The sequence below is a fragment of the Nestor notabilis genome, unplaced genomic scaffold (assembly GCF_000696875.1).
Source record: "Nestor notabilis isolate BGI_N333 unplaced genomic scaffold, ASM69687v1 scaffold4594, whole genome shotgun sequence".
Classification (NCBI taxonomy): domain Eukaryota; kingdom Metazoa; phylum Chordata; class Aves; order Psittaciformes; family Psittacidae; genus Nestor; species Nestor notabilis.
Genome location: NW_009926718.1, coordinates 216,747 through 226,706, shown reverse-complemented (window position 1 = coordinate 226,706; position 9,960 = coordinate 216,747). Strand labels below are relative to the sequence as shown.

The 9,960-nt window shown below is 45.5% G+C and overlaps 1 protein-coding gene across 3 annotated transcripts in view; it reads right to left on the bottom strand.

Moving 5' to 3' along the window:
- Window positions 1-1,490: 1,490 nt before the first annotated feature.
- The window catches only part of GRIA1 (glutamate receptor, ionotropic, AMPA 1), a 118,714-nt gene continuing 110,244 nt past the window's right edge, over window positions 1,491-9,960 (bottom strand). For 2 of the 3 annotated variants that reach the window (XM_010013676.1, XM_010013678.1), the window contains 2 exons: window positions 4,375-4,509; window positions 1,836-2,024 (listed from right to left, as the gene is read on the bottom strand). In XM_010013676.1, the coding sequence (XP_010011978.1) occupies window positions 1,836-2,024; window positions 4,375-4,509 (324 nt within the window). Of the gene's footprint in view, window positions 2,025-4,374; window positions 4,510-9,960 lie in introns of all 3 variants that reach the window. The other variant, XM_010013677.1, reaches the window with a different exon arrangement.

The window sequence follows — 9,960 nt, the reverse complement described above, 5'->3', positions numbered from 1 at the left end:
ATAGACCTGTGCCAGTCATTTGCCTGCATCACTTTCTCTTCATCTGCCTCTCTTCTTTTCCTGCTCCTGTCTTGCTACGTTGAAGAGAAAAAAAAAAAGAAAAAAGAAAACAGAAAAAAAGAAGAGAAAAAGCGTCTCAGAACACTCCAATAGCAGCTCAGTCCCCAGACAGGTATTTGCTGAGTCCTGTGAAAATCTTTGAACTTTATTTGCCATCAGTGAGATGGGGCAAAGCTAAGTGGGTTCACTATGTTCCCTGCCCCACAGATCTCTCTCTCCAGATGCTTCCCTGGGAATCCCTCACTCCAGTGAGGTGTCTCAGATCTACCAGTGAAAAGCATTTGTCCATGCCAGTTCACAGAATGAAACTTCTGTGTGGTTCTGGAAAACCATCCTTGCCCCTTTCATCTCCATGCCTGTGGCTGGACTATTGGTTTCTGCAATACCAAGTTTGGGGTCAGTAAACTGCTCTCCTGACGTGTGGATGCTTCCCCCTCTCTAAGGATACATGAGTGGGAATCTGCTACTTTTGGCTTTTTACCCAGACAGGCCACAACTTGACAGAAAGGCTGAGTTTGACCAGTTCTGATGCTGTTGAATGTCATGGATGCTTGAATGAAGCTCTTTTAGGGTGTCCTCCTTGGTTTGCTTCAGCAGTTCCTTCCGGGAGCCGACTACTTACAAAATGTCCCTCTTCATTAGAAAGATAGCCAAAAAGGAATTTCAGAGCAAAAAGACAGGGATATTCCCATTGCAGATCCATGACTTCTAGCATGTTTTACTGGTTAATACGCAGCCATCTAGAACTGGATGTCTTGAGATGGTCTAGTCCCGGCTCAAGGTGGTTCCCTTATGTGACCACCAAAAAGGGAGCACACACAGAAGCTAAGCAGTGAAGAAATGGTTCACAATTGCTTATTAGCCCCCAGTGACCTAGGCAGGAGAGTCGCATGTGAGGGGAATGTGGCATTTACTTTCTCTCTTCCATAAACAGCAGTCGACCATGATCTTAGACCATCTGTTCTAGTCTGCCACGCACGATGCTCTTCACTCCAGGCATCCGATTCTTCTCTTGAACCGCCACTTATCATCCCTGGAAGAATGATCACTTTGTTCTCAGGTTACCTGGGGTTTCCAAACTCACTCATCACTTTGCCCCTGTAAAACAGCCTCATGTCTGTGTTCAGTTTTTTTCTCACATAAAGTTCTTCCTGTTGCAGGGGGAGCCATTCGCAGCCCTATCTGCTTCGTTGCCATAACTCCACAGCCCAAGTTCACAACAGAACAACAGAAGGCAGAATCACGATGGACAAAAGGGGTCAATGCTGATGCCCTGTAGGGAGTTCAACTTGCCACTTATAGGATTCTCTTTTTTGCTGTTAGTAGCTCAGACATTATGGTTTGCATCCCAAACTAAACCAGATTGAAGGACTGAGCAGGGAAAGGGGAAAGGGCTGATGTTACCCTGACACCACAGGAATTAGTAAGAAAAAATATATATATTGCACACACTAAGACTTATTAACAACCAAGTTAAAACAAAATGGTATAGTCCTCATTAGTGTTCCAGTGGTTCTTTGATCAGGGACGGTTCACGAGTCTGTTAAATCCCATTACGCTCTCCTTATTGCAGTACAGACCTATTTCTGTTCTCCTGCCAGTGGATCTGTTAGCAAATAAAAAGGGAAATAGAACTGATTTCCTTGAGAAGATCCATCCAATTGTCCCTTCTGTCATCGTCGTTTGTCTTGTTGGTGTTGGGTTTGTTTTTGGCTCTGGAGGGGGTGGAGTTGGGCTGCCCCTGCTCTCACCCAGGCAATGGGTCAAAAGGCCAATTATAATCCCGTAGCTCCCAGGGACATGCCGGTGCTGTGGCTCATGCATGGGATCGTCTGCATGGATTTGGGGAAATCGTGGCTGACCACACGTCCGTTTTCTCCACTGCCTCCTGCTGCAGCCGGCCTGGGAAGGGTTGATGTCCGTATGGCTTCGTTGATTGATTGCTGTGGGATTAAACAAAAACCCTTTTTAGGAAGGACGGGGGGGTCTCCCCCTGTCCTTAGCAATGTTGGAGAAGTTGCAATATAAACCAGTGTTGTCCTTCTCTCACTGTTCTCTCCCTCCTTGTCTCCATTCAGACTCTCACTCTTTGCATGTCTCTACTGTACCTGCTCTGTTAATTTGCACCTCTCCTACATTCACAACTAAATGCTTCAGCTGTATTTTGGGGCATAGAGCATATGGGCCATATGCAAAAACTATTCAAACTCTACAACGTAAGAACAGCCATTCTGGATCTGAGTAGAGGCATTACACACACTTCCCCCATAGATACGCTATTACTACTCCAGTACTGTTACGTGTGGTGGACTCTGACTCATTGCAAGCATATGTTTAGCTTTCCTCATGTGAAAAGTTGAGCATGTGCCTATGTTTTTTGTCTGCAGTGACGACTGAGGTAACCAGGAAGTGCAAACCTAATTCAGGAAACCAAATCTCATCTTCCTATTCTAGATACTGTCCAAAATGTTTGCTTTCAGAGATCTAAGGAGACCACCTGTTTAGAATAATTAAACTGAAAGACGAAGTCAATGTGATTTCTTTGCACTTAAGTCATCTCTAAGGACACCATCATCTTTTCTGGACTGGGATATGTAGGTGAAGAATTATCCAGAACAGATAAATCTGGAACAGCTATTTAGAAACAGCCAACTCTGTGCCTTGCCAGGCATGGAGTAGCTTCCAGTGCTGGCAGGATATGCAGTATGCCCCAGGGTCAGTGGGGACTTGCTGAGAGGTTGGATTTCGAGGGTCTGGCCCATCCTCCTGGGCACTCGCCTGACTCTGCTGAATGGCTTTATGAGGCAGGCACTGATGGCAGGAGCCAGCCAGAGGGACAAGCTTAGGTCTGATGTTAACATTGGGAACAAAGATTCCTTCCCATAGTGACTGGTTGTAACATGGCAAGAGCACTGCAAACTAACACTGACATAAATTAGTGGGTCATTTCAAGTAATACAGGGAAGCCAAAAGCAGGGCAGAATCTCCTTAAGACTAAAACTGTGGAGCTATTGAATTCTGACACTCCTTCACAGTGTATTTATGACTTACCTAGCTTAACAGTGTAGACAGCAATTATAATTTAATTCTTGTATATTCGGGACATTAATTGCTCACATTATCTTATCCCTGTGCTCAATGTACCTCTCATTGCCTGTAGAATTTTCTGAACCTCAATGGGAAAAGAGCTGTTGCAGATTTTCAGTGAATTAGAAATGTTATTATTGCTGACAAAACATTAAGCATGTTGTGAAATGGTGACATAAACCCAAAGAAATGACTGCGTATTTTCTATTTGGTTCTGAGTAAGTATCAGTGCTCAGGAAAGTGAAAATCTCTCTAATTTTTATGAAACCCAGTGCATACTCAATAGACTCGAACTGACTTCCATGCTCATGGGAGAGGTCAAGATGAGGAAGAAAAGGGATGTCCTACTCTTACAGCACAGATCCTGCTGCACCCTTGTACACAACGGTATCTGTATAAGGGATCGCTTCTGCTAGTCAGCTGAGTCAACATGTACTTGTTCCACTGATGCTGAATTAAATGTGTCCTCCCAAGGCTCTCAAATCTAATCCACTCTTGACACTCTGAAATTTAGGCACACTAGAATTAAGGGCAGAAACAAATCTCCTGGGTCATAGGAAATACGCTTCTGCAAGACCATGACAGGGTGGAGAAAAACCCCAGCACATTACAGGAAACATTAGAGGCCAATTCCACTTTAAGAGGACCTGTAGTTGTGATTTTGGAAACCCACATCATCCATTCCAGGGCAACAACGCTCTGAGCATACATCACTGTTGCCAGCCTGCAAACGGTGCCAGCAGGGTGCCAGCAAAGGGAACACCAGGATCTGATTCATTACCGAGCTCCCCCAGCTTTATCTTGCTGTTAACTACTCGGGTTTGGGGATTTTTTCATCTTGCAGTAGCAGCTGTATCACACCAGCCCCAGCACACTTCATTTACGCTGCATGCACATTGCCATCGTCTGCTTTTGTTAATTTTAAGGAACGGCAATGTGTTCCTGTTACTGTTTGTGCTATGATTTTGCTCTGTATGTGGATTCTGAACTAGCATTATGCCATATGTCTGATCTTGCATCAGATCCCCACTATGCCCCACTTGACCCTCTTTTAGCTTCCTCTGATGCTCCTATTCTTTTCTAGCAAGTTGAGTGACACAGTCACTACTTTATCCCTATGTTTTGGCTTATCCACCCATGTCTGGGCTGCATCCGTCTCTGAAGGCAGCTTTGGAGCCGGGGTAGGATCAGAGAGAAGGTGTGAAAGGCCGGGGAATGGGTTGCCACCTTCATCCGCTTTGATTCACTTCTGGACTTGTAACAAAACTCGATTAAGGCAACCAGCATGGCTAGTCCAAGCCCACCGATGAGGATATAGAAAACCCCCGCCACATTGCTGAGACTCAGCGCGCTTGTCTTGTCCTAGAGAAGAAGAGAAAGGAGAAAGGAGGAGGGAGGGAGGGGAGGGAACATGGGAAGGAGAACAACAAAATTAATACGAGATTGCTCCGGGAAGGACGCTGCACAGTAAAGCAATGTTGGCATTACATCATCTTCTGCATTAAATGAACAGGTGACATTTCTAAGAGCATTTTCAATTTTTAATTCAGTGTCTAGTAAATCTAATGTTTCCCTCACACAAGCAAATAAACATTTCTCCAGCAATGTGGCTGTTTGTAAAGGTTTGGGATCTCCGCTTTTCAATCAGCTAACTGAAATGCTTATTTTACTCGAAATGCCTACTTTAAATTATTGATTAAAGGAGGAAATAAGTTTTCCACCTCTGTGACATTTGCTTGTCCCTGATGTCTCGCCTGAAATAACCTGTTCTCTTGGAAATGCTCATTCCTTCATTCCTAGATTGTTTCCCCCGCAAATTCTGTTGCTGAGCAACACATCAAAATGGCTGGGATCTTTTTTCTTTCTTTTTCCTTTTTGTCTTCAATACCGAGGTTGAGGTAACACCTGAGCTGTCCTCAGGAACTCATTTAATTTCTAGGTAATAAGACTGTTATTTCATACGCAATCAAGACCTGTTGATGCATGTCTAAGCTAATTATTTGGTTGGCAATAAATAGGGCTATTAATGGACCGCAGCTCACAGTCTGCAGCTACATTCTGATTTTACAATTGCCTAATGAATTGTCACGGCTCTCTGGGGAAGAGGCGAGTCTCAGAAAGACTCATTTCACTACTAGGGAAACCAGGTCCCCACATCCAACCCTGATGTCACTCAGTGTAGGTCTCAAAACCTCCTTCATGCTGATGAGGTGGAGTTGGGGTGTTAGGGTAATGTGGGCAGCAGCAGGACTCAAAAGCTTGGCTCAGCTCCATGTACGAGGCTCCTGTTTCTAGGACATACTTTTTCTATAGTTCAACCAGACAGAGGTTCCTTGCTCCATACTTGTTGCAGCTCTGCAATATCGAATTGATACCAAATTCCCCAGGGCAAGCCCAGCAGGTCAGTGCAAATCTGTTGGTGTGACCAGGGTCTGACCAGCACTGACAGCCTGGATGCGGGAGGAAAATTGCACATGGATCAGTTGAGATGCATCCACACAGTTAAAGAATAATATTTATGCCTGTAGAAATGTCTGCAGTTGTTAACAAAGCCTTGGTGTTCCCTGTTACTGTGGACTCATGGACACGTGGACCTGTGGGTGGCACAGCCTCTTCCTTGCCCTGGTAGGACAGCTGATTCACTTGCTTTGCTTGGCAGGTTTTGCAATAAGCAAGTTGCACTTTTTGGGAAGGGCAAGGATTCAGGAGGCAGAAAACCATGCTAAAGAAACGGAGTTTTTTTCTACTTCTTCATCTGGTCCCACTGCCCATGAGATCTGTTCCATTTCCATGGGGAGCACCATTCCATCCTGAGCCCTCTGCTGAAGGATGCTGAGGTTTGGTTAGGGGTCACCCCTGCAGAGTTTTGGTTGCTGGAAAAACCTCCACAAGTGATCTCATTTTCTATGCTTTGCTGATTGACACCGCTGCCAGGAGATTTGCTGCTGTCACTGTGTGTGTTACACTACTGCAGATGTGATGGTCTCTGCTGATGGACAGGTTTGGTTTCTCCTTTGAATAACCTTCATACATTGCTCAGTCTGTAATCTTGACAATGTTTCCTGTGAGCTCTCTGTAATGACAGATTTCTGCAAACATCCTCTTAATTTCTTCACTTCCCATATTTGAAGGATTATTTATTTGGTCTTTTATAATCTGCCTTCATACATTTTTTCCCCAGGCTTGACTGTACGTTTGTTCAGTCATCTCTTCTCTGTAGGTTACTGGGTTTACTTCTAAGCACTAGCTGAAGTAGGGAGATTTTTAATGAGGATTTAGAAAAGAGGAACAATTACTCTGAGAAAACTGGGTTCCACTACTTCAGGTACCCTCTTCAAATCCAGTCTGAAGGGGCTTCACCAGCTTCAGGGAGGGACAAGGACACAAGGGGTGGGCTGACCTCCTTGACATCCTAAATCTTTTAGCCTGGCTCCTTAATGAAAAGTGGCTGATCAGCACATGGTCTGCACTCAGGGGGAAGGATAGGGACAGGGACAGAGGTGGAGCAGTTTATTTGCCTGTGTCTGGCTAATAATTTTCAGCACATTCTTTCATGTTGATTTGACAGAAGGGTGGAAATCTCCAAGATACCAGGAAACTCCAAGCTGCGTGAACAAAACAGCACTGTTGAGAAGAGGAAACCTATTAACGTTCTCACTCAGAAAAAATGTATCAGTGCAATCCATACTAGACATCAGAGACTCCACATGGGTCTTTGACTTCCAGCCACAGATCCTTAGGAAACCCGGCTTCCTTGGCTCTGCCGGGCATGGGAATGCACAAATTTCAAGTTTTATTGGCCACGATACTCTGGTATTTCCACCCTCAGTTTGGAGATCATGGTGTAACAGGGCACCTGGTTCTTAATTTTTGCTTTCCTCCTGACACCAGCAGCAAATTGACCAGTAAGAGAGAGGAGATGACCCAAAGCAATTTCCTGCACCACTATGTCACAAAACTAATTACAGTGCTGTTGTATTTTCCTTGCATTTACGTTGCAGTAGCAGCATTATTATTAGTGTTACTGTTATTACTGTTATTACTACTATGACTGTTATTACTGGCACAATTTGGGTAAATTGAAAGCTGTCTTCTCCAGAAGGCAGATGAAAGCACAGTGAGGCGCAGCAGTGGGCAAACCTGATGGGAGGGAGACAGCAGCCTGAGTTTCATCTCTGCCACCATAACAAGGTTCCTCCCAAGCTGCCAAAGACAAAGGCAGCTTTGGTGGATCAATGAGGAACACCGAATTACAGGGGCACAGCTGATGGCACAGCCTGCTATCATAAGTCAGGCCAAGAAGTTAAATTGCCCCTGTGGTTCTGCTTGACTTCTTGGTTGTCTTCTCCTTTTTCTTTTCCTTTTTGTTTCCATCCTTCTCCCAGCAGAACATGCAGAGACATTCTCCGGGCAGGCGTGGTGTCTTACTGGTCCCATTGGCTGCAGCACCAGACCCGTAAGAAGGGTAGGAAATGCTGCATGCCCCACCGAGGCTTTGCCTGCTGTTTCTGTGCGTGCTCCTGCCTTAATAATGCTCATAATAAGCCCCAAATTATGCTAACTGCTTGAGAGGACCCTCCCTTCCTCTCTGCTCGGGCTCTGTGACACCAGATGCTCTCCTGCGGAGCTGCCCATCACCAAACCAGCTTGTTAGTGGGAGTGTAAATGTCACCACTCGTCTCCCGCAGCGGCAGAACGCTGACGCGGGGGGGAAGATTGGCATGTGAAAAGAGAAAGAAAAACCCATCTTTCCAAAGCCCGGCCTTGTTGCTGCAGCAACCAGGCACCTTCCCGTCTGTTCCTCTCAAACGTGGCACTGTGTCCATCATCCTCTTTGTCATTATCCTCCTTGGCTGAAAGGCGTTAAGGCCAAAATCGCCCAATTTCCCCAGCCAGTCCTTTCTTTTACACTGCATGACCAGAGCCTGTTGGCAGTACAGGGTGATGGCATCTCGAGTTGTTGCGGTCTCTATAGAAGATGAACCATCCTTAGAGCAGGTGGTAGCTGCAGAAGTTGAGCTTTTATACCAAACACTGAGCTGATTTTACTGGGACAAGGCCTGAAGCTCAGCAATGAAGGACACAGTGCTGGCCATTAGCTTGGAACACTGCTGTGGGGCTTCCAGGGGATGGATGGGTAGGAGCTCATGGCTGGCTGGCTGTAGGGATGAGGCTTGACCTTAAAAGACACCTTTGGTTTGAGAACCAGTCAATTCCCTTCAAAGGCAGTAGCAGAGTTTGTTCCCTAATTATTTATTAAGAAAAACCAACAAACAAACCAAAACCGAAAAGTGTAATCCTTGCAAGTTGAAAAGAGGATAGTGAGATCCCTGTGACTTTGATGAAGGTCCTTTAATTGCCTGAAGTGATCTGGCTAACCCTGCAAGCAGGTTGCACCTTACCATCCTGGTCTGGAAAAAAACCCTTCCTTTCTCCCATTGCCTTGCAAAAGCCCTGTGGAAGAGGAGGATAACATCCATCTGCCCTAACATTTAGTGTCCACCTTGCCATCACTCTCCAACAACCCACAGCATCCCTTTCAAGCCCACAGAACATTTCATAGCCTGCAAAACAAGCTGTCCATCATGTGCTTGTTTGTACAATGGGGTCCTTCTGGGGAACCACCTAGTTACAGATTGTCTGTATCTTTTCTGGGCTTATTTCAGCTGTGGCAGGTAGAGGGGGAGTGCAGGAAGGCTGGGAGACAGGACCAGGAACTGGTGGATTCTTGTAGCTACGTGAAGTGCTGGAGGTGCCTGTGCATGGAGAAACCTTGAGACTGTGGGAAGGGGAAGCTGCCATAGGTTTACTGCGGGGAGAAGAGCAGCAGGGACATTGCTGCCTGGTACAGGACACTGCCTGGGGAGTCCCACTGTCTGGCAGTGCATCTGGGGCTGTGGTGGTCCTGGATCAACATCCCCTGAGTGCAGCTGCCCAGCACATCCTGGCATGGCATAACATATCCTTTCTCTGGATAAAAAACTAGGTGGGCAATAGATAGGTAAACTGTCAGATTAAAAACAGGTTGCATGGAAGTCAGCTGCTGGCATGGAATGTCTTCTGGGGCCAATGAACATGAGCCTGGGAAACACCAGAGGTTTAAATTGGCTCTGACTACAAACTTGGATACAAACCTTCCATCCAGCTAGTTCCTCACCTCTTCATGAGGATTGGGAGCAAGGAACAGAGATGTGACCCTTTTGTGTAACTGCAGAGACACTTCACTGTGATCTTCCGCTAAAAGTGTATGTGGTTTTAAAGCCTGTGCCTCCTGACTTCACACATGGAGTTTCAAGCAGCTCTCATGACTTTAGGATCCAATCTCATTTATTCACATGTGATTCACATGTGTGTGATCGTGTTTTTCAAGCACATGCAAATAACATGTGATCAATATTGAGGTCATACGATCCACATAAACCCATGTGTCCCAAACCTTCTGTTTCTGTCCCTATTTGTTATCCTACTGTGTGGAATGAAGCACTAAACCTACTTCTTCCTTTTTTTTTCCTTATCAGAATATTGATAAAGTACAGTATTGGGGGGAGGGGGGGATGTTTTAAGCTAAGCTGATTTTGCATCCATTTCCTTATGGGTATTTTGTTGTCTATGGGGTTTCTCTAGCACTGATGCATGCAGGCTTGTGGTGAAGGTATTGTGGAAGCTGTGTCATGGCTTCAGTTCCCCAGCAGAAGTAATTACTTTTCATTCATATGGTGACTATTGCTCAGTTGGTTACCTTGCAAAATACACTCACAATACAAGTCAATTAGATTTTTGCCTGAGTGGGACCAATGCCATATTGTATAGCAC